This window comes from Physella acuta, unplaced genomic scaffold (assembly GCF_028476545.2).
Source record: "Physella acuta isolate Inbredline_101_S28 unplaced genomic scaffold, ASM2847654v3 ptg000903l, whole genome shotgun sequence".
NCBI lineage: Eukaryota > Metazoa > Mollusca > Gastropoda > Physidae > Physella > Physella acuta.
In genome coordinates, this window is record NW_026732420.1 from 157,998 (window position 1) to 184,117 (window position 26,120).

Consider the following 26,120-nt stretch of genomic DNA (forward strand, 5'->3'; position numbering starts at 1 on the left):
CCCCCCCCCCACCCCCAACGTTTTCTACACTCTTCCAACATTTGCACCACTGTAAACATACATACATAAACAAATACACATTTACAAACATACACACATACACACACATACACACGTACACCCATACACACATACACGCATACACAAATAAACACATACACACATACACACACATACAGACACACACACGTCTAACCCAAACTATCCATGTATTTAAACCTATGTACACAGGACGTATACCCCGTACCTTTAGCCTACGTGTTTACTTAAGCCTTTCACCAATATGACAAAAACAAAATCAGGATATTGAAAGTTCGATCACGGATATTTATTTATATACGTGTAGTAAAGTAATGCCATTGTGTAATATAAAAGTACAGTAAAGTAATACCGTTGTGTAATATAAAAGTATAGTAAAGTAAAACCATTGTTTAATATAAACGTGTAATTAGGCAATATGTTTGTGTAGTATGAACGTTTTATAAAGCAATACTAGTGTGTAATTAAAACGTGTAATAAAGAAATACCGTTCATTTTATATAAACCAGTAATATAGTAATAACGTTGCTTAATATGAATGTGTAATATAGTAATACCGTTATATAATAATCCTTGGACATGTGTACTATCGATTGGTCTAGTCTAAATAAACCATCTCCCCGCCCCCTAACACTAATAAACAAAGATTAAGGGAGCTAATCTTTGTTTTACTGCCGCAAGGGTACACAACTCGATGCGGATAAAACTGATTAAAAAATTAATTTCGGAAATATTTTTTAGTTTTTTCCCATGTGTTTCCTTACTGTTTTACTCGTTACTTTGTGGTGAGGTGGGTTGGTGAGGTGGGTTGCTTGGGTGGGTTGGTGAGGTGGGTTGGTGAGGTGGGTTGCTGAGGTGGGTTGGTGAGGTGGGTTGCTGAGGTGGGTTGCTGAGGTGGGTTGCTGGGGTGGGTTGCTTGGGTGGGTTGCTGAGGTGGGTTGGTGAGGTGGGTTGGTGAGGTGGGTTGCTGGGGTTGGTTGGTGAGGTGGGTTGTTGGGGTGGGTTGGTGAGGTGGGTTGCTGAGGTGATTTGCTGAGGTGGGTTGGTGAGGTGGGTTGCTTGGGTGGGTTGGTGAGGTGGGTTGGTGAGGTGGGTTGGTGAGGTGGGTTGGTGAGGTGGGTAGCTGGGGTGGGTTGGTGAGGTGGGTTGGTGAGGTGGGTAGCTGGGGTGGGTTGGTGAGGTGGGTTGCTGGTGCGGGTTGCTGAGATATGTTGCTGAGATGATTTGCTAAGGTGGGTTGCATTATAAAAAGTTTTCTAATAAGAATAAAACTGATTCGCCAAAAATAAGATATTGTAGCTAATTCAACGTCATACATCATCACTTCCCTTTCGTGCCCATTCGTCTTTGCTTCCCTAAAGTATGTCAGGTACCCATCAGAGCCTGGTTGACCCAGGGAAGTCCTACAGATTCGGGATGGGATCCGAACTCCAAACCTTTGGGCTAGCAGACGTAATTCACTACCATTCGACCACACCGTCACTTTTTTGTAACTTATTCTTCCTAACACAAGCGCGATTCAAAACATTTAAAGCAAATAATTCTTAACATATAAAACAAATTGGTAACTAATTTTAAATATGAAATTTGTACCCCGTTTTAATTACGAACAATAGTAGGCCGCGTTCTAAATTTCCGAGATTTCTTAAGTAGTTGACCGTTGGATATAATCAAGATTTCCTAAGAAGTTGACTATTGTTTATCTATTATAATCAAGATTTCTTAAGAAGTTGACTATTGGTAATATATTATAATCAAGATTTCTTAAGAAGTTGACTATTGGTAATATATTATAATCAAGATTTCTTAAGAAGTTGACTATTGGTCATAATAAAAAATTTCCTAAGTAGTTGACCCATTGGTAGTTAAAAATTTCAAAACAAAAAAAGTCGGTTACTTTGTACAAAATGTTACAAAATATTAAGTCGTATAAACTCCACAAGTGATGTAATATGAGACGCCTGATATAATGTTAAAGAAATAGTTACGTACTACTGTGACGTAAGAAGTAGGTCACAGTTTCAGTGTTTAAAAAAAATAGGCCATTGTTTGACTGGGGTTGGCCGCCCTCTTTTTTTCCACTTGATTGAAGTCATTTTAAAAGTTTTAATTACATTTATATGTCGGTTTTTTATAGGCGAGTTGGGTTCAAATGTTTAGCATTGTATCGTGTTTGTTTTGTTTTGGATAGCTGCTTATATGGTACATAAACAAAGAGACGTTTTAGAGTTTTTAAAATAGACGTTTGTTGTTTTTAAAAATAACTTTTGAAGTATGTGAACATGGCATAAACAAGGTGAATTATGGGTATTAATTAATTAGACGCTTGTTAGTGTCATTAGCATAAGTCCTTGAACTTTATTTAAAAAGATATTTTTAGAAATAAAAAATATAAAAAAAATAAACCGATTGAAAAGCAACGAACCGAAGTATGATTGATTATGTCGTTTGAAGAATACAGTGTTCGTGGATATAGGTGAAATAATGTATAAATAGGAGACAAAAATCGATGGTATCGGAAGGATGGAATTACACCCGGCAGGAATGTCGTCAGGTTTACCAGCACAGGTGTTGGGATAGGTGTCTGCAATCACCTGTCACCCTAGGTGGTACCTGATCTACCCGTGTCACCGGAACTGGTTCGTTACGTAAACAAATCATGACGCCAGACCATACTGTTTTAATCGATCACAGCCACGTATATTATATGACATTAACATATAACATAAAATATAAAATTAAGCTCTTTGTCATTCTAATAGACCATTATTTCATTGATAATACAACATTAACGTATAACACAAAATTAACATTAAACTATATATTTAAATTTATTTATTTCATTGTATAACATTAACGTATAACACAAAACTAACATTAAACTATATATTTAAATTTATTTATTTCATTGATAATATAACATTAACGTATAACACAAAACTAACATTAAACTATATATTTAAATTTATTTATTTCATTGATAATATAACATTAACGTATAACACAAAACTAACATTAAACTATATATTTAAATTTATTTATTTCATTGATAATATAACATTAACGTATAACACAAAATTAACATTAAACTATATATTTAAATTTAATTAACTACCACCTCTTATATTGCATAACACCTCTAGCCCCGGTACAAAACCCCCACCCCTGCACACAAACCCTACTCATTCCCACCCCCACCTCACCCACTCACTAGACTTGACATTTTTGGTACGTAAAGTATTGTTTTATTTTGGGTACCCCATACTTATTGTAATTAAGACATTGATTTTAAAAAATGCTTGCTACTTTATCATTATAAAACAAATACGGAACAAGTTGTGACAGTGTATGCCTATTCATCCAACCATTCTGTAGAAATGTTGCGAAAATAAGAATTTAAAACGATGCATTATTTGTGACAAAGTGTTATGTAGCATGGTAGAGCTACATACCATTGTGTAATATACAATCATAGCCACCCCTCTTTGTGTTAAATGCCCAATCCCTAAGACATTATTTTGTTTACTAGTAGACCAACATATTTTCAACTCTTATCTTAATCTGTAATAAACATATACTATTACGCCTTATTTCCTGTAAAATCTTATACATTAATATATATATATTTTTTATCGTCTTGTAACATAAAAAAGCATACTCTTTTTGTAGTAAAAACTATATTAAAGGGGCTTAACCTTAATATTTGGATCGGAGAATTATCCCCCTTTAATGGCGCGAAAGTTTTGTTGAATCTCTCCCCACCCCCTCTAAACTATAAATTTCCTCTCCCAACTGCCCATCCTTCCCTCCCCTCTACACTGCCCACCCTCCCCCTCCATCCTGCACATCTCTCCCCCCCCCCTTCCCCCCACCTCCACGCTGTATTAGGTTGTCAAACAACGTTCGCCTAATTGCTGTATAATTTTTGACGTGCAGTACGTCATACACTTTTGTCCACGGCGATAGGGGCGGCTTAAACTGCATGAGACGGCAAACAATGGCACTGACGTCACGAGGCACGACGTCATAGGGCTCTCACATTGTGGGGAACTCGTTCAACCAGAGCAGACCAGAATATAATGTTGGGGGGTGGGGGGGGGGGCGTCTTTTGGGGGTGCGTCTGTTTTGGGGTAGGGGGGGGTGTCGTATATTAATGATGAGGGGTCGGGGGTGTCGTCTGTTGAGAGTTGGGGGGGGGGCTGTCTGTTGGGGGTAGGGGGGGTTGTCGTCTGCTAATGATGATGGGTCAGGGGTGTCGTCTCTTGGGGGTTAAGGTGGAAGGGGTGTGATATGTTGGGGGTGGGTGTCGTTTGTTGATGTTTGGGGCCGGGGGCGGGGGTTGTCAATGATGAGGGGGTTGGGGTTCGTCGAGCTGTCTGCTTGGGTTGGGGGTGGGTGTCGTTTGTTGGGCGTGTGGTCGAGGGGAAGGGGGGGGGGTTGTCGTCTGCTAATGATGAGGGGTCAGGGGTGTCCTTTCTTGAGGGTTGCGTGCCATTGTATGAAAGGATGAAGGGAGTTAATAAAGCCGTTAAACGTTAACAAAGGTTGAAGATAATGGTTGGATATGTAATTAGAATATAGAAGAAAAGAATAATTTAAAATGTATGTAAATATGACACAACTAAAAAATCATTAGAAGTGGTTTTGACATTAGTAGAGTAAGTAAAGTAGTCAAGTTCCCCTTTCATATCCATATGGCTGATGAAATGTGCAATAGTTTTAATGTATCTTGACCTTGGCGTTTAAAGGTATGGTGTAGTCAAACACTATGCCCAGTCGTGTTTGTTGTTCCATAACGTGAGTCAGGTACCCATCACAGCTGGGTGGACTCAGGAACGTCTTGCTGACTCAAGTCCTGACCGAGATTTAAACTTGAGACTTTCGGGTTAACAGTCAATAGCTCTACTCACAGACCACGCCGTCCGCTTGAGATGGGGAAAAGTGTAGTATAGATAAAGGTGGTTGTGGCATTTATATAAAATGCATTAAGTATCCGTTTCAGGAGTTTCATGTCATTGTTTAAATTTGATGTGACCTTGAGGTCGCCACTTCCTGTGTGTGAAATATCACTGGAGTAAACGACCTTGGCAAACAGTTGGACTTTACACTAACTCATTTATTCTCTGCCATCAAATAGCTGAGTTCACTTTGTAACGTGTGGCTGATGTTTTGAGTAAAACTTCACATTGTGCAGATGTTATTTAGAGTGAACTTCACATTGTGTAGGTGATGTTTTGAGTAAAAGTTCACATTGTGCAGGTGATGTTTTGAGTAAAACTTCACATTGTGCTGGTGATGTTTTGAGTAAAACCTCACATTGTGCTGATGAAGTTTTGAGTAAAATTTCACATTGTGATGTTTTGAGTAAAACTTCACATTGTGCAGGTGATGTTTTGAGTAAAACATCACATTGTGTAGGTATGTTTTAAGTAATCGTTCACATTGTGCAGGTAATGTTTTGAGCAAAATTTACCCACACAGATGTTTCTGAACCCTTCTCTCTTACATCCCCACACATATCCCCACACATATCCCCCATATATCCCCCCACATATCCCCCCACACATGTTGCATATAAGACCTCACATAAGTTTTATAGAACACCACACAGTTGGTGCTTACAGCTGGTGCCTCGTGTCCTTTAAAACCCCTCGCTCGTAATTTAAAACACTGCATACAAATCAATAAAATTAATTATACTTTATTATAGACAAGAGAATTTCTTCTACAAACGTTATCTCCCCTTCTTCACTGCGCCATTACCTCCCTTGAATCGTCTCAATAAATAAACTTACACGGCTTATCCTTAGCTCTGCCACTAAAACCTACTCGTCTTTCGTCGTTCATATTTCGTTTCTAGCTCTAATGGGATGCTTGTTGAAGTGTTGTGTTGTGTGTAAGATGAGACATGTTGGATGACATATGGTACAGGAGACATGTGATGTTGGATGTGATATGTTGGATGTGATATGTTGGATGTGATATGTTGGATGTGATATGTTGGATGTGATATGTTGGATGTGATATGTTGGATGACATATGGTGCAGGAGACATGTGATGTTGGATGTGATATGTTGGATGTGATATGTTGGATGTGATATGTTGGATGTGATATGTTGGATGAGATATGTTAGATGACATATGGTACTGGGGACATGTGATGTTGGATGTGATATGTTGGATGTGATATTTTGGGCGTGGAATGTTGTATGACTTATGTTGCACGACATATTATGTTGAACGTGATATGTTGGATGATATATTATGGTAGACGTATTGGATGTGATATTTTAGACGTAATATATTGGACGTAATATATTGAATGTAATATATTGGACGTAATATATTGAACGTAATATATTGAACGTAATATGTTGGACGTAATATATTGAACGTAATATATTGGACGTAATATATTGGACGTAATATATTGGACGTAATATATTGGACGTAATATATTGGACGTAATATGTTAGATAAAATATGTTGATGTTGATGTTATTCATGTTTGACCACATTTGCGTAAGTTGTAAAAGAAAACTTTGGACAAGAAACATTTATGGTTCGACAATACATGTTTGTTTTGGATAAGATATATCTATGTTGAACGAAATATGTTTACGTTGGACGAGCTATATAAGTGTAGGACGAAATAGATTGAATTGTGTAAGTAGGACGAGTTTTATTGGACAAGATATGTAGGACCAGATGTATTTGTAGTGGACCAATTCTGTCTGTATTTTATACCTTCCTTAAAATGTTAATGCTTGGCTGCTTAGCAATAAAGATCCACATAAAGGCAAGTAATGTTCTTGGGGTAACATTGAGAATTAATAATTAATATAAATGATTTATATTAATTTTAATGTACTAAAGGTAATTGTTGTAATTATAACCAATAGACGTGCCGCCCTCGGTCTCCGTCCCCCCCCCCTCCCATATACACCAGCGAATGTGGTTACGACGAATTAACTTAAGAGAACTAAAGAACTTCCGTTTCTCTGTGATTTAAAAAAAATTAGCCCGGATTATTGGTAATAGATTATGTGGCTTCGCTCTCAAAATGTGATGACGTCAGCACTAAGACAGGGCGAAGACGTCATTCAGTATTTGTTGGACAAAAATTGTTTCTTTGATTACGTTGGTGGTTCAAAGATCCTGGTCTAATATTAGATAAGGGGGTGTGGGTTAGTTTTTTTTTTATTGGCTGTGTGGGAGTGTGTGTGGGTGAGGTGAGTGGGAGTAAGAATTGTGTGGGTTGAAAAATTGGGAGTAGAAGGGAGAAAAGTGGAAATGTGATGTGTGGTTATGTGAGGGTGGTGTGTGCTGGTGTGTGGTGATGTGTGGTGGTTTGTGGTGGTGAGAGTGTGATGTGCGTGAATTTGGCATTTTTGGTTTATTGTCTACTTCTTGTGCCTGTGTTGTAGTTTAGTTGTCTGTGTTATGTTGTGTTTAGTTGTCCGTGTTGTAGTTTAGTTGTGTTGTGTTTAGTTGTGTGTTGTGTTTAGTTGTCTGTGTTTTGTTGAGCTGTCGATGTTGTAGTTTAGCTGTCCCTGTTGTAGTTTAGTTGTCTGTGTTGTGTTTAATTGTTTGTGTTGTGATTACGTGATATGTTGTATGTCGACAAGACCTAGCATTGTGTATGTATACAAATGAATTATTTGTATGTTAGTGACTACCTTGTGTTATGTTGATGGGAGGGTGTGGTATTAAGTGAGATTATCCCCATTTTCACTGATATAGATCGGATTCTGAGTGTCCAAGTTTAGGGCTATAGTTAATTCTTTCCACAATATTGGCTGTTTCAGCATTACATTCGTCTCGTTCACGGTAAGAAAGTTAGAATAACCCCACCCTTGTCAGCCAATCCTTTGATAGTCAGGTGATACTCCCCCGTACCCTTACTGTTGCCGTACTAGGTGGATTTCTTGCACTGCTTCTAATTTCTTGCACTATTCATATTTCTTATTTCTGTCTTATTACTTGCAACGTTTCTAATTTCTTGTACCTTTTCTTATTTTTTATTCTTGTCTTATTTATTGCATCATTTTTTATTTCTGTCTGATTTTTTACTCTTCTAATTTGTTAGATCGTTTCTAATTTCTTTCACAATTTCTTATTCTCGTCCTTGTCTGAATATTTGAACCAGTTCTGATTTCTTGCATACTGTCTAATCTCTTGAACTCTTTCATATTCCTTGCATCTGGTTTTATTTCTTGCTCCGTGCTTAATTCTTGCATCGTTGGACTCTCTCTTCCTGCGTCACCAGCTTAAGTAGTGCTCCATGACGTATTAAATATTTATCAAAGTCCCTAAACTCTAGCGGGGTAGATTATCTCCCCTGTCGTTGATTTACACTAAATCAACGCCAGCTGTCTAGTGTAAGGAGAAGAAAAAAAAACCCACACCTTTCTTTAAACACACAAATGAAAAAAAAAACCTTTTAAAAGTTATCTCCCTTTTTTTCTCCCCCACGAATTACCTCCCTTACCACTGACGTTCGATTGCTTCTTTCATATTTCAATGTTCCCTTATCTTCCGCGCGACCGCACTTCAACTTTTAGCTAAACAACCCCACGTTTGCTGGAGAGTTTAATTAAACGCCTACCCGTACCCGTCTCGTTTAGAGTTATGGTCCTTGCATCAACTATAGAGTAATCGCCCCTTGTGGAAGTTAATCGCTCCAGCACTCAGACAACGAGGTCAGTTATTTTAAGAGTAGAGTTGTTGTTGTTTTCTTTCATTTTTTTAATGTTTTTTTTTTTAAATTAGATTGAGTGATATTTGTTAAATTATATGACATGTGTTATGTATTATATTGTCGATTCTACCATATCTCACTAAGCGTCACAGAAAAAAAAATCTCTATATATTCGTCTGTGTTAAAAGGGGGGGATGGTCAAAAATTATTTTATTGTCTCCCCCCCCCCCCCCGCCTCCCACACACTCCTAATTTAACAGTGCATGGAAATATGTGATGCATGTATTTTACAATCTGATAAAGTCAGTAACCAGCCAATACTGTGTTGTTATATTTCTGGTGATTGTACAATCATTTACCCGTCGCTTCAAGTATTACAAGCTTAATACCCAACATGCAATTCTCTCACGATATATATATATATATATATATATATATATATATATATATATATATATATATATATATATATATATATATATATATATATATATATATATATATATATATATATATATATATATATATATATATATATATATATATATATATATATATATATATATATATATATATATATATATTGATATTTAAGTGTTTAAAATAGAAGTGTTGAAAAAGATACTTCAAAATTTTAAATTTTTTGGAAAATTGGAGTTAAAACTATCTGGTTCTGGAGAAGCGATATGGCTATGTTTTTACATTTACCTACATACATATAGACACATATACATACAGATGTATGCGTGTTTGTGTGTGTGTGGGTTTGTGTTCTAGTTATCTGTGACTAAAAAATTGTGATAAAACGTCAAACTTTGAAATCGAACATTTAAAAAAAAATCTGTTTTCTTCGATTTTTTGAACTGATTTTGAACGTAAGCTCGACAAACTCATGCTCCGGATCACCTAGCGATCAGTGCAAATATCGAGGAACATTAAATGATTATTTACGAGTCTGTCAGTTGAAGGGCCACTTCTCTGATTTCAAACGATCGATCAACAACGTCGTTAAAAAGTGATCAATAATCCAAGAAAGTTAATACAAGTTAAACAATCGATTTTTATCAATAAACTCGCGGCCACTTTTACAATCATTAATCACAGACTGGTTTTGTAGGCTTCGACTCGCGGTTTAGGCGACACGACTGTAAGGCTGAATTTTTAATGGGGTTGGTGACATGGGATTTAGAGGCTCGTTGACTGCTTAAGGGGATTAGAGATTAGACTAAATCTGGCAGTAACTAATTAGTTATTAAATACAACTAAATCATTTTTATAGTGAATGCGTTTTTAGAAATGACAAAGTCGGATATTCGCTAAATGATTCGTAGACTTCACAAAATAAAAAATTCACTTCATTATTTATAAAATATACATACATTTAATACACTTTATAGTTTCTTCTTGTTTTGAACATACATGAATCTATTTCAGCGCTGCACCATGCTTTACTACGCCCGTCATTCCAAGCGTAATTGTCGATTTAAGTAGTAAAGAGATAGCAGTAATAAGGGATTTAAAAATTTGGAATAAAGAAATAATATTATATAGTTATAATACAAAATGGGATTGAGAACACAATAGATGAATGAGAAATGTTTTAAGTCAGTTTAGGAGATCATGAAAAAGTTGTTTTATTTTTTTTATTTTTTTATTTTAGTTTTGAATATATTTTCAGATATAGATTGTTTTGTTTCATTAGGAAGATTGTTCCACTAATTAGAACCAGAGTAACATCCTCTCCCACCACCCACCCCCACAACCTCGCACACACTCTTCACCCCACGCTCATATACTGTGGCCCCTGTTACTTGACATTTGCCATTGTCAAAAATAAACGAAGTCTCCAAGAGCTTGTAGTTTGATCCATTATGAATTGTGAACTTAGACTTGAAGTTATCTACGTGTATATAGTTTAGCTATACTAGTATAAAGTTTAGCACGTTTTTAAGTCGCTGTACGTCTACAGTCTACATATATAGGGGATTGCTGAATTAAGGTGGCCAGACAAATGTTTATTTAACCCGCCGAAATCGTTGTCCACTCTCTATAACATAATTTGGTAAACTAAACGATTTCAGTACAACAGGCTGGACCACAATTAGCTATAAGTACCCCTACAACATGCCCCCCCCCCCCCCCAATTGAATTAATTGTTTCAACAGTAAGACTACTAGGACCATTTTTTAAGAATATCTATGTTTTTCTCACTATGCTCTGTACTCGTCTAATTTGATTGAATGCTGTTAGTTAAATATGAGATTTGTTAATTTAAGCCGTTAAACAACAAACACCGTTTAAAACTTCGCTGTTCGATTAATTCAGTACAGATTTTAAAAGTCTTTACTTACATAAAAGTAGGTTTCTTAAATATTGACGAAGTCTTTGTACTCTGCTAATTTGATTGAATGCCAATAGTTAATTAAAGCCGTTAAAAACTAACACTGTTTAAAAATTCATTACAGATTTTAAAAGTCTTTTCTAACATAAACATAGATTTCTTAAATATAGACGACCTCTTTGTACTCTGCTAATTTGATTGAATGCTGTTAGTTAATTAAAACCGTTAAAAACCAACACAGCTTAAAATTTCGCTGTTTTATTAATGCAGTACATAGTTTAAAAGTGTTTTCTTACAGAAACGTAGCTTTCTTACATATAGACGACGTATGTGGTAGGGCTGGTACCTCTTCCCCACCCCCCCCCCCCACTCCCCCCCCCCCCCCACCCCCGGGGCGGCTGTAACACGTGACCGTCCCTGGCAGACTGAAGCTGGTGCCTAAGTAAGAGGATCTCCAAGAATACGTGACTAGACTTGGTTTCTTCAAGACGCTTCCAGAACATTCTACACGTCTCCCGCGGGAGTGTTGTTCTAGACTAGATATTGACCTAATAATTCTCCCGTTACCTCGATGGTATTTAAAAGGAAAAGGAAATGCCAAGAAATTGTTTTATTGGATGTGCCGTATTAATCATGGAATTACCGTAATCATCTCGAATGGGACCTCTTGTTACAAGTAAACCTGACGTAAAATTAAATGACCTTAATCTTTATAAAGTGGTTGTGTGTGTATTGATACATAGTGTTTAGTGTTTATATAATGTCATGGGTTGAAGACAGTAACGGTACAGTGGACGTTTCGACCCAAGGTCAACGTCAGCGCTCAGTGACTAACGAAGAAACAGGCAAACAGTTTCACTGTATATTTAGCTGTTCGTTTAACCTTAAATCTAACTTTAATTTAATTTAATCTTAGCTTTACGGCTAGAAATGATTTTAAAACTTTAATCTTGAAACATCCATAACACATTACGTCATCTTGCCCATATGTTTCCTATTTGGCTGCATGCGTGTTGCCAGTTTCACTACACTTTTGTTGCTCTTTTCATTACCCGTTTTTGTTTTCTATTTCGTTGTCTTTTGTTTACTTTTTGCATCTCCTTTATTTGTTTTGCTTCCTATTTTGCTGCCGTTTAATTTCACTTTTGCCGATCTTTATTTGCCTATTTTGCCTCTCCTTTAGTTTCCTATTTTGCCGATCCTTTAGTTGCCTATTTTGCCGATCCTTTAGTTGCCTATTTTGCCGATCCTTTAGTTGCCTATTTTGCCGATCCTTTAGTTGCCCATTTTTCCGTTCCTTTAGTTGCCTATTTTGCCGCACCGTTAATTGCCTATTTTTCCGCACCGTTAGTTGCCCATTTTCCCGAAACTATAGTTGCCTAGTTTGCCGATCCTATAGTTTCCCCCTTTTTACCCGATCCTTTAGTTGCCTATTTTGCCGAATTTGTTTGCAAATGTGTCGTCTTTAACCCTGGTGTATTTTTTTTTACCTTTCAGTTCTGATGTCAAATTAATGAGTCTCCACACTAATGACATGTCACCATCTCAGCATAGAAGTCACCACTCAGTGTCACCACCTCATCGCGGGAGTCACTAATACAATCACCAGACGAGTCGAGTCACTACTCAGCGTCACCAATCAAGTCACCCTACAAAATAAGTCTCGTGTATCGTTTGCCCGTGTCACCATTGACTGAACACGCGTATTCTGACGTCACCAGCCACTAGAATGATTAGACGCAAGTCTCACCTTTGTGTAGATCACCTTTTACTCAAGTCTCACTTAACGTCTTCCCCGATACTGTGAACCCCGGACCCTAACAGCTAGTAGCTAACCTAGCTTGGTTTAGCTAAATCTGACTACACATATTATTTCATCATTATCTCCACGATGTTTTTATACTAGTTAGTCTTTATTATTGTGACTTATTTCGAAGGGATTACATTACTTAATTTAAAGAAAGGGAGGTAATGATATCAATGTGAGGGAGATAATCCATTATTTTCTTACGTGTTTCGGGAACCATGCCATGAGCCACTGTTTCTGGAGTTTAAATTATCTACGTTGGACGTACCGTCGCCATGACAACCAAAGTTATTTACTTTCTGATTAACGGGAAAGAGGAATCGGCGGAGTTCAATAGCGATGACGACACAGAGGACGTCAGAGGTTAGTGTGGGTTTTAGTTTCTCTCTCTTATCTCCCCTGATAAGTTCATCTGTTATCTCCCCTATCTATACATCCCACCTCTTCTCTGCCCTGTCTATACAGCTCCCATCTTCTCTCCCCTATCTATATAAACTATTATCTCCCCTAAATATACAGTCCAATATCTCCCCTATCTATACAGCCCACCTCTTCTCTCTCTTATCTATACAGCCCACCTCTTCTCTCTCTTATCTATACAGCCCACCCCTTCTCTCTCTTATCTATACAGCCCACCTCTTCTCTCTCTTATCTATACAGCCCACCTCTTCTCTCTCTTATCTATACAGCCCACCTCTTCTCTCTCTTATCTATACAGCCCACCTCTTCTCTCTCTTATCTATACAGCCCACCTCTTCTCTCTCTTATCTATATAGCCCACCTCTTCTCTCTCTTATCTATACAGCCCACCTCTTCTCTCTCTTATCTATACAGCCCACCTCTTCTCTCTCTTATCTATACAGCCCACCTCTTCTCTCTCTTATCTATACAGCCCACCTCTTCTCTCTCTCTTATCTATACAGCCCACCTCTTCTCTCTCTTATCTATACAGCCCACCTCTTCTCTCTCTTATCTATACAGCCCACCTCTTCTCTCTCTTATCTATACAGCCCACCTCTTCTCTCTCTTATCTATACAGCCCACCTCTTCTCTCTTATCTATACAGCCCACCTCTTCTCTCTCTTATCTATACAGCCCACCTCTTCTCTCTCTTATCTATACAGCCCACCTCTTCTCTCTCTTATCTATACAGCCCACCTCTTCTCTCTCTTATCTATACAGCCCACCTCTTCTCTCTCTTATCTATACAGCCCACCCTTTCTCTCTCTTATCTATACAGCCCACCTCTTCTCTCTCTTATCTATACAGCCCACCTCTTCTCTCTCTTATCTATACAGCCCACCTCTTCTCTCTCTTATCTATACAGCCCACCCTTTCTCTCTCTTATCTATACAGCCCACCCCTTCTCTCTCTTATCTATACAGCCCGCCCCTTCTCTCCCCTATTGTACAGCCCACCCCTTCTCTCTCTTATCTATATAACCTATCATCTCCCTTATCTATACAGCCCACCCCTTCTCTCCCCTACTGTACAGCCCACCCCTTCTCTCTCTTATCTATATAACCTATCATCTCCCTTATCTATACAGCCCACCCCTTCCCTCCCCTATCTATACAGCCCACCCCTTCTCTCTCTTATCTATATAACCTATCATCTCCCTTATCTATACAGCCCACCCCTTCTCTCTCTTATCTATACAGCCCACCCCTTCTCTCCCCTATCTATACAGCCCACCCCTTCTCTCCCCCTACTATACAGCCCACCCCTTCTCTCCCCTACTATACAGCCCACCCCTTCTCTCCCCCTACTATACAGCCCCCCCTCCCCCCCTACCGTACAGCCCACCTAATCACCCAACCTTGTAAACTATCCGTTCTTCAAACCTCGCTAATTATGTTTGATCTATTGATTTCTTTTGTTTAATTTGGAGCCCACGTCATGGTATCTCCTATCTTTGACATTTAACAAACCTCGGCTAAACCCACTTTGACGTTTAACAAACCTCGGCTAAACCCACTTTAAAAAAAAACAACTTCTGTTGATTGAGATTGCTACAATGATTTAAGTTTCTATCAACCAGAAAAATCAAGAGGTCAAACCCCACTGACGTAAATTGTAAAAGTACGTTTTGTGAAGCTTTCGATTAGCATTAGTTAACTCTTTAATCACTAGTCAAATCCGAATCAAGAATAATGAGCAGTTGGATTTTTAAACCTTTGATGCTGGGGAATTAAAAAAAAACTTTAAACATAAAATTTCCCCTAAGGGTGAAGTTTTTTTTAATGGGTTTGGAAGTCGATAAAAATGTGTCTTACACTTGGGTAATTTATTTTCGAATGTAAAATATACGGAAATAAACAAAATACATAAAGATGTGAACATTTTGGCTTTCTGTACAGGCTAATTGTTTTACAAAAAAATGGTATGTTGTTTTTTTATTTGCATAGAAAAAAAATCATTTTTTATTGGCCACATTACTTCATACATATAAAAGTGCATACATACATACATATATATATATATATATATATATATATATATATATATATATATATATATATATATATATATATATATATACATGTATATCTCAATATATGTATATATATAGATATACATGTAGCCTATATATATGTATATAAATATTATATATATATATATTTATATTATATATATATATATATATATATATATATATATATATATATATATATATAGTAGGCCTATATCATTTATAAAACTAGCTACAGTTTTCTTGCTATTCGTTCCTTGAAGATGTATATGATTTGTAAAATGTGTAGATAGCTAAACTTGAATTGGCTGAGTTCAATTAATTAAAGTGTATAAAAGTAAGGACTAAATTTTATCAGAGTTGTCGTACTTGATTGCTATCTGAATGGCTGCTGTAGTTCACTTGTTACGGTATTTATAAGTCAATCATTGACTATCACACTGGTGATAGAGTTATCTTATTCTCGTTTATAAGTATGATCATTGTGTGTTATGTTACATACTCTCTTTGACTAGATGTGACCTTTTTAGGGGGGTGGGGTGGGAATGATATAGAAAATCAGACGGCGTGGGGCCACTGATATTTAAAATGGGGCGGCGGGGGGCACTAATATAGAAAATGGGATGGCGTGGTCGGATGGAAAAGCGTTCGAGCGCTAACCCGAAAGACTCGAGTTCGGATCCCTGGTTCGAGTCCGTAAGACGTCCCTGATTCCACGACTCACGTCAGGGAAAGTACAGGTAAAAGGGCCTAGTGCTGACCACACTATCCCTCCAAATGCCGAGGTCAGGGAAACAGGTGAACCATTCTTTACCGGCCATACGGACTGTTGGGGTTCGAAAGGGTACTTTACTGATGTAGAAAAACATGATTATATAGATTCAATGAGTGATTGTTTTTTTTTACCTGTGATTCCTATGGATGTGACACATAAGGATTTGATACTATTTAGCGGTGTCATGGTGACTAGCGGGACATACTTTGAGAACCACCGAAACGACTAAATGTTAAAATATTGTATTAATCTGTCGACAAAAGAATACTCACTAGTAGGTGGACGTGTCAAATTCTGGCATAGATTACGGGATTATCATACGGATTTTCGTGGAATTAAAGATTAAACCCTATAAAATATGATTGTATTGTTTTCATAATTTCAAAGCGAAACCTGATACACTTGCTCATAGTTTGTTTTTTTTTAACTAGAGAACGCTGCTTGACGTCATAGCCTCGTTTTTACCTTGCGTATTGAGGAATCTGTGACGTCAGAAATCTTTTTGTAGTTATTTCCCTTCAGTAACATGAAAGGATAAAGACTTAATTGAAAACAAATCAAACTTCCATTTCACGCTAAAGGCTTTCTTTTTTTTTTCTTTTTGAAGAATTAATTTGACAAAAAAAAAGTTGTTTTAAGGTTGGCCAGTGAGGCGATTATGTTTGGTGGTTTGTGGGAAGGATTTCATTACTGGTTAATTAGTTGATGGCTTGATTAGGGTACTTGGTTTTAAGAAATTTGCACCCATCACATGGCTCATACGGGTGTATGTCATTTGGATTCTTTAAATTTATGTTACATCGTTTTAACTTTGGTAGTTTTTATAAATATTTCTGGCTATGCATTATTCCTGTTATTAACGTTACTGAATAAATTGAATTGTTAGTATTATTAGTTAAGGTTTGTTTATTGTTTTGGCATACATTATAGATTATTTTGTTACCAGTTTTTTCAAAAAAAAAACTACTTGCACAGTTGTTGTTTTTATTTTTCATTTTCCTAACTTGAATTTGTTAACCTTTTTCCCATTGAATATACTAATCTTAAACCCCATTACATTTGTTTATTTTTACCTCATTTGATTTTTTAACCTTTACCTCATTAAATATGTTAACCTTTACCCACAATTATTTGTGTTAATCTTTATCCCATTTAATTTGATCATTTATTTTTTTCCCATTAATCGTGTTAACCTTTACCACCATTTTGTTTATTAATATTTACCCCTTGGCATTAAATACCCGATGTATCACAATTGAGACCCGAACGATTATGGAACTTGAACTAACAAAAAAAAAAAAATTCCCCTCTAATACACTATCACATTTTTTTTTCTCTGACGTAATCTCTTTTAGGTTCCTGGTTAGGATTAAGTTTAATCTCAGGGCTGTGGAAAGAATAAGGTCAGATTAAGGGTTTAATTTATATGTAAGAGGAAGGGTAGGATTTTAAACAAATAACATGTCTTAAAAGTATAGCACGAGATTGTATATGAGTCCCCCCAGCTATATTGAGTACCTGATTCACTTTAGAGCAAGGTAAAAAAAAAGCTGGGCATAGTGCTGACCACACCACCGTGGGTAAGAAACAGATGGACTCTACGTCATCTGCCCAATGGATCGTTATGTTTGAAATGATTACTTTACCTTTACAAAAAAACATAGGGCTTGTGATGTACGTTTCATCGGCTGTGCTGTATGTACCAAGTTTATTACGTGAAGATTAGGCAGGGAATATTCACGCCAAGGTGTGCCATAAAAGTGATCTCATACACGTATCAAAAAGAAAGGAGTTACACCTGTAAATAATTCGCGTTTTTTTTTTTTTTTTGAAAGTCTCTTTAGTACCTCAACGTTCGATAACTCTAAAACATAAACACACGCCATTACCTCCCCTTGACAAACAAATTGTAAAACCAAGAACGCGCCACTCGGCTGGGTTATGACGTAAGTAGAACTTGATGAGCTCTTCACGAGGGGAAAGTCTATAAACGTGGGCCTCGCTGGTGTTTACCAACTGGCGGTGTTTAGTACGTTCACGGTGGGGGCACGGGTTGTGGGTTGTAGGTTATGGGTTGGGGTCGATGTAGTCAAAGAAAGATTTGGATTGATCGCGGACACAGCATCATTAGCAACATGGGGGTAGGATATGTTCTTGGCTATGTCAGTCATTAATCCTAGCTCTACCAGTACCCTGACTACCTCTACCCTAACTTCCCCTACCATAACTACCCTACCCTGACTACCCTACCCTAACTACCCATACCCTCACTACCCCTACGCTAACTACCCCTACACTAACTACCCCTACGCTAACTTCCCCTACACTAACTACCCCTACGCTAACTACCAAACCGGATATTTTAGAATCTCCAAGAACGTATGTTACATATTTATCACAATGTTACATATTTATCACAATCTATGTACAATGCTACATATTTATCCCAATCTATGTACAATGTTACATATTTATCACAATCTATGTACAATGTTACATATTTATCACAATCTATGTACAGTGTTACATATTTATCACCATCTATGTACAATGTTACATATTTATCACAATCTATATACAATATTACATATCTATCACAATATATGTACAATGTTACATATCAATGTACAAAAAACGTATGTACGCCTAGCCATTACATATTTTATTACAAGAATGCTTGTATCTCTTACATATTTTATTATCAAGGCATACACGAGTGTATACTCCTATAGGTCACATCAATGTAAATAATCCTGACTGTGGCAATAAAAAGCTCTAAACCCTCTGTATCAAATCTGCTACAGCGGCCTGATACGGTTTAAGTCTCCTAATTCTTTAGTCCATTTCTTCCCCCCCCCCCCGACAAAATGTCGGTGTTGTGTCGAGCGATAGTTTCACCGAGTAATTCCCCCTTGTCGTGTAGTCGTGTTTGTGTACCTTTTTGCCTGTATCAGTATTTGTTTTTATACCTTTCATATAGGCCCGAGTTTAGCTGTTTGGCTTTGATCAGAATTGACAGGTACAAAGCCCGTGCTGATAATTCTTTGAATTTATTTTTTCTTGTTTGTGCTTTGTTTGCACTTACCTTAAGAGGAGGGGGGGGGGGCGTCGAAGGGAAAGAACTCTGCCGAAAGAAAATATCACGCGTTAAACAAATGGTTTGATTCTTCAACTGGTTCAAAAATGACGGACATCGTGCAGAAATATATGATATCATGCCAGAATGTAAGATATCATGCAGATAATGCAAGATATCGTAAGTAAATTGTAATACGTCATAGTTAACATGTTCAAATTACAAGAAAAAAGTAACAAATCGTAAAAAAACTATTTTACAGCAACTACATGACAACTACCCATTCCTATCCCACAACCATCTGACATGACAACCCCCCCCCCCCCCCACACACACACACTTGTCAACCAGCTCCTTTCACATTACAAACATCTACCCCTAATTACATGTCTAATATCTAGCCCCAATCACATGTCAACCATCCCTCTGTATTACATGACAACCAACCAACCCCTAACGCACGGCAACCATATCAACCCTCCCTAACACCAACCACCCCACCCTCATCACGTGGCTCATAAACCACCCGGAAACAAAACCCCCCAACCCTTTAAACCACTTCTCATTTCAACCTCATTCCAACATAGATAAACATCCCCGTTACTAAAAAAGAAACAACCCACTAAAAAGATGGATCGGAACAAAAGAAAGAATCAATATTTCATTTGTATTTAACCTTTTTTTTTCCCTGTTCGTATTCTCTCCCCTTTTCTTCCCCTTTTCTTTCATCAAAAAATCTTTGTGTCATGGCTGCCCAATGATTAAGAAAGATGTTCGGGCGAATGAGGCTCGCCAAGATTTGAGTACCCCCATCTATACAACGTCGTAGGGTAAATGTGTGTTTTGATGTGGGATTAGTACTTAAAATAGAGCGACCTTCTCAGGTAGTAAAATTACAAGTCTGCTTTTTGTCATTGTTCTTCAATGTTGTCTAACTATTGTTGTGTTTCTATTTGTATGATTTTTGGATCTGTTTTTAGATGTATTTCACTAGCGGAACAATTCTTTATTTTTCGTATTCGTTTATTTGAAGTTTTGAATAAAAAAACACTAAATGATGTTGTTGAAATGAGGCGTAGGTTTTATTTGTGTAAAAGATTCTGCTATGAAGGAATTTTTTTGTTTGTTTAAAAAACAAAATTGTCAGTAATCCTGTGGAAATGAGAGTTTGCTGCACTAGTCTTGGACTTGGAAATGAAACCTGAAAAATAAAAACGAGTCGAAACTGGGGTCTTATAAATATAGGAATTCCTGAGGTTCAGCTCAAATCGGTACCTGGCATAAGTTGGATTGAAATTTTTATGTGACTGGAATGCTATGCAGACAACTGGACTATGGTCATGCCCTAGTCAGAAAGTACGATGAGCTCAATATTATCTGCGTGTTATGTCTTCTTCTTGTATAGCTTTCCATTTGCCCCCAAAGCCTTTGTCCAACCAAGAACAAACTACAAGGCAGCAGTTGTTTGATTTTGGAGTTGTCTCTACCAACTCCTAGATGGGTTGCTGTTCCATGGCTTGATCTTCCCGGGGTTCAAACTCGGGACTTACCGACTCGACTACACCGAGCGCCCCCCCCCCCCCCCTCTTTTCCTACGTGTAAGATTTAACACAATTGATTCATATTTTTTCCGACTCTTATTTTTATTTAAACTTTGACAGCTTAAACTACGTGTGTGGTTCTCTGGGAGACTACTCACAAACAGCGCCAGCGTACGCGCTTTATAAGGTGTTATAATTGTGTATGTGGAACTCTGTGGCCTGGTGGTAGAGCGCACTAATGCTAACCCAAAAGTATAGTGTTCCCACCCTGGGCTCGAGTCTGTTGGACGTTCGAGTCTACCCAGCTTTGGTGTGTACCTGACTTAAGGTGGGTAAATGCGGCCGGGGGCGTAGAACTAATCATCATATAACGAGATCACTGAAAGTGGTGAACTCTGCTTTACCTGCATTATTGACCGACATGTCCGTTGGTTCATCTGTACTATGTTACACGCATGTGTGTTGCTCATGTGTTGTTTCTCGCATGTGTGTAACTCACATGTGTGTTACTTGCATGTGTGTTACTTGCATGTGTGTTGCTGTGTTACACAGATGTGTGCTGCTCTCATGTATTACACGCATGTGTTGCGTGGCGTGGGATGAAATGTTTAATGACCAGCCAGTGAGCTCATGTCCGACATGCCTGGTCAGCTCTAGACCCAGTGCAACTGCAAGCTGACCCACTAGCATCTAGGTCATGGGGGGGGATATGGTGGTCGTGTGAAAGTACACGTCTTAAGACTTGAAGGGTTCGAATCTTAAAATAAATATACGCTACGCTTAGTCTTTTTTTTTTCTTCTATTTTTTTTATCTTTATAACGACGTTTTAGTTTTTTTTTCTTGCAGTTTGATTTATGCATTTAAAAAAAACTTATTTAAAATTAGAACGTACACAAGGTGTTGATGAAGTGTCCTTGGATGACCCTTCACCCCTGGTGTTAAGTGGTGACGTCAGAAACACCAACGCATGTTTACCGCCAGGTCAGACGTCATCACCGGGTGACACGTGACCGCAAACCAAGTTAGCATGAATTAATAAACAGCATCACTAGCGGGATGTAACGACGTCAAGTTTTGTTGTTCGTTAGCGGTCTGGGGGAGGAGAAAGGGGGGGGAGGAGTAATTTATTACACACTGATAAATAATAGTAAAAAGAGCAATGGTTTTTGTTTCAAAGTAATCATCGTCATTAATGTGGACCCCTTGTTGAGCATAGTGACGCAACCTCACACATTGTACACGTTTTGTGCAATTCCTCCAAGTTGGGCCCACGACATTCCGGTTTGTTCTGCTTCATTGACAACTGATCTTTTCCAACTTTGTTTTGGCCTACCTTTTTTTTTTCTCTTTCCTAGAGGATTCTAGTCTAGTGTAATCTGGTGGTGTTGTTAGTGTTACAGTCACGGTGTGCCGAGAGTGTTTCGATGTTTTCCGATGTTTTTAAGTAGGACCCAATATTTTCCGGTATTTGCCGAGTGTGTGCCGATGTTTTCCGAGTGGTGCCGATATTTTTCGTGTATGTGCGGATGTTTACCGAGTGTTTTCGGATGTTTTCCGAGTGGTGCCGATGTTTTCCGAGTGAGACCCGACGTTTTCCGAGTATTTGCCGAGTGCGCTTCGATGTTTTCCGATTGTACCAATGTAATAGTAACTGAAAATTATCACAACTAAAATATAAACCCTAATGTCATGTACCCACTGGTCACTTGAAAGGCTCCAGTAGTTATTGCCCTTTGAGTAGCATGGGTATTTTTATCGAAACATTGAAACACATAAAATCATTATCCTTGTGAAGGGTTTTATTTCTGGGCGTAAAATAAGAGCTTGGGTGGGGGTGGGGGGGGGGGGGTATAATTCCAGGTTAATTTAGAGTTAGCTATATATTTACGTTAACAAGAATGTAACGTTCGAAATTTGTTGAAATTGAGAACCCTTTGGTGTGAGTTCGGGTATTGTTGCAAGTCGTCTATCCTATTGAAATTCTTTGCCTGCGTTGTCTCGCTTATCTTCCCCCGTCTTCATTATTTAGTGATCTTCGTGAAACGTTATTTGCTAGATCTGTCCTGCGTTTAAAGCACTGTCCCTGCTTGCTCTGGCATCAGAACAGACACCCGGCAACCCTCGCGTCACACTCGGCAAACATCGTGATGGTATCGAAGTTCAGCGGGCGTGGCAATCAGCGCTGGCACAGGAGACGTGTCTAGCACGTAGCTAGGGCGGTGAGCTGCTAAAGCGGATGTGACGTCATGGACAGCTGCGGGTGGCCCGTGGTAATGTCATCATAACTAGCTAAATTTTTCATTGAGTTGTGGTAATGGGGGCAGCGGGTAGTTGCTGGACGTAAAGGGGGGGGGGAGGTGGGGTGAAGTTGTGGTGGTTAATGGGGGATGTAAGGTGGTTTGGTTCTGGTGGTTGGGGGAGGGGGTGAAGTTGTGGTGGTTAATGGTGGATGTAAGGTGGTTTGGTTCTGGTGGTTGGGGGAGGGGGTGAAGATGTGGTGGTTAGTGGGGGTGGGGGAAGGTGTGCAGTTCCGGTGGGGGGGGGGGGGTATGGTGATTGGAGGGAGAGCAAAATGGTGTGTATGGATTGGGGGTTGGGGCGAGGTTTAAATGGTTGGTTGACGGAGGCTGGATGGTGTGCGTGTGGGAGGGGTGATAGTTGGTGTTCTTGTGGTCAGGGGCAAAGTTGTAGTGGCTGGTGGGCGGGGGAAGGGATGAATCTGTCGAAGGGATGAATCTGTTAGGTAATGGACAGTTGTTAGAGCTTAAATAAAGACGGAGACCGTTGAGTTATTAAGCTCCGTGTGGGAGAGATAAATCCTACAAAATCGGTCAGTCCTTTGATGTCGTGGCCGCACTAAGTAATTGGAAAAAACATTTTATCAAACTCTAGAACTTGGTTTACGTTATTTAAAGACTTCTTGTCTAGAGGTTATTACTTTTTTTTTAAAGTAGAAAACATGGGTGTGGAGGGGAGGTGTCTGTGGGGGTGGGGTGGGGGGTCTCAAAAATGTCCCGTTGAACATTAGCTACAAAAGCTAGTCAGGATTGATAAACGATGTATAATGTAATCGATAAAGTTTGATGTTGATATAAAATAATATTGTGACGTTTCAACGGTTGAAATTAGGGCGGCCTTTAAAAATTAAATTATAACGTTCATTGATTCAATAATCAGATTGACATTTATCAATAATCATATTATGACATTTATCAATAATCATATCATGACGTTCATCAATAATCAAAATGTGACGCTCACCAACAATACACCCGATGCTACTATAGCAGTGTGTGTTACTTTCAGCTTCACGCCAATGGTTTCCTACAGAACCAATACACTCTAAGAACTACACAGCAGTAGCGTAGCGAGGGGGGGGGACATATGTCCCCGGGCGCCGACCTTAGGGGGCGCCAAAATGGGTTGGAAAAATAAATTGAAAGGTTGAGGGGGGTGCAAATCGAAAGTTTGAGGGGGGGGGTGCAAATCGAAAGTTTGAGGGGGGGGTGCAAATCGAAATCTCGAGAGGGGGGGGGTGCTAATCGAAAAGTTTGTCCCCGGGCGCCGGGAAGGGTCGCTACGCCTTTGCTACACAGGAACCGTTTACCCACTATACTTAACAAATTTATCTCTGAAAAAATTCTTTAAAATCAAGATTTCAATGGGATTTATTTACTTGGTAGCTTTGAATTATTTTTTTTATTTGAAGCTAATTAATATAAATTGAGGCTTTATATTTTGTCTAGTATCGTAAATTTATGAGACGGCGTGGCCTAGTGGTAGAGAGCTAGACTGCTAACCCGAGAGTCTCGAATTCGAATCCGGGTTCAAATCAGTGGAACTTCCCTGAGTCCACCCATGCTGTGGGCATAGTGCTGATCACACTATCCCTTCAATACACGGAACCCCAATACAAATATGAACTTACACTTACACTATCGACATGGAATGGAAATATTGTTATTTTGTGATTAGCGACACTGGTGAAAGTTGTTTGTCAGGGTCACTATTTAATTAATTTCATTCACCACACGAAACTAAATTGTGCGGTAAATTTCAGGCGGGTTAATTAGTTTATTGCACATATCTAATTAGCGAAGATACAACAGGAAGTAGCTGTAAACACGACACCGTTTAGTCTTAAGTTTAAACCAACACGGTGGTTAATTGATTAGACTATTACCGCTAATTGCGGGCAGTGTTTCTTACAGACATTTTTCTCGCGGGGGGGGGGGGGGCGCACTTGAAATTTTCGGTGGGTGGGGCGGACACTGTTAAAAGTATATATTTTCTGCATAAATTCCATTTCGTTTGGGGGGGGGGGGGTAGACTTTTCTTCTGGGAAGAAACTCTAATTGCGGGGTTACATAATGTGGTGAGAAATTCGTAGCAGAATAGATGTTTGTACGTAAAATTAACGTAGGAAATCGAAGGGGTAACAGCACCAGAAGGTATTTTAAATATATATATATATATATATATATATATATATATATATATATATATATATATATAATATATATATATATATAGTATATATATATATATATATATATATATATTAAGAAATGTGTAATCCTGACGGTCTGCTATGTAAAATATTGTTGACTCAATATTGTTGATTCAACATACATTAAAATAACTATAAACGGGAATATCGATATCTATTTTTAGGCTAACGGGTCCCTTTATTTGATGCAATCGGGTCCCTCTACTAAGTATATTTCATTACAAACGGGGTGCCTAGTTCAATGCAAACGAGTCCCTATATTTCAAAGCAATCGGGCCCCAAAATTGAATCTTTCTCGTGAGGGCGTGATTGAGAATTGGAACTCTCTATAGTAGCTGGCACAACATAACGACGTTATCCCTTTCATGGCTACCCTACCCTAACTCCCACAATGGTCTGATTTATTAGCCTTTACCCTAACCATTTGCCGAAATCCTGGCCCAAACCCTGAGTCTAATCCCTACCCTAAACTAAGGCAAAACACAGCAGCACAATTCCTTATGTTATATTGGATTAATATAACAATCTGTATCAATTCTTAACAAGTTTCAGAAAAAAACACAACAAAAACATGTTTGTCATAGAATGGGACAGTGAAACTGCCTCTCATTAACAATGTAACACATATTTTCTAACCCATATTTAAACTAGAGACTTTGAAAACTTCAATACAAAACGGGATGCACAAACAACTGGGCAGGATCGATTCCTTTGGTTGTAGTAAAAACCCATTTGCAGTAACCGGCTTTCTTTTTGTGAACGTATTCGCTGGGATTATTTGTTTTGATTAGGACTAGCAATCTTTAAGCCTGTTGTTAGTTACAGTGAAAAAATGGGGTTCTAGAGGTAGTGAGA

The 26,120-nt window shown here is 38.3% G+C and overlaps 1 protein-coding gene across 1 annotated transcript in view; it reads left to right on the forward strand.

Annotated features, from left to right (window-relative positions):
* Positions 1 to 26,120, forward strand: part of LOC131953057 (high affinity cGMP-specific 3',5'-cyclic phosphodiesterase 9A) — a 167,052-nt gene that overhangs the window by 33,230 nt on the left and 107,702 nt on the right. Inside the window, exon 2 of the mRNA XM_059316072.1 lies at positions 12,580 to 13,252. Coding sequence (XP_059172055.1) covers positions 13,165 to 13,252 — 88 coding nt within the window. The 5' untranslated portion in view covers positions 12,580 to 13,164. The remainder of the gene's footprint in view (positions 1 to 12,579; positions 13,253 to 26,120) is intronic.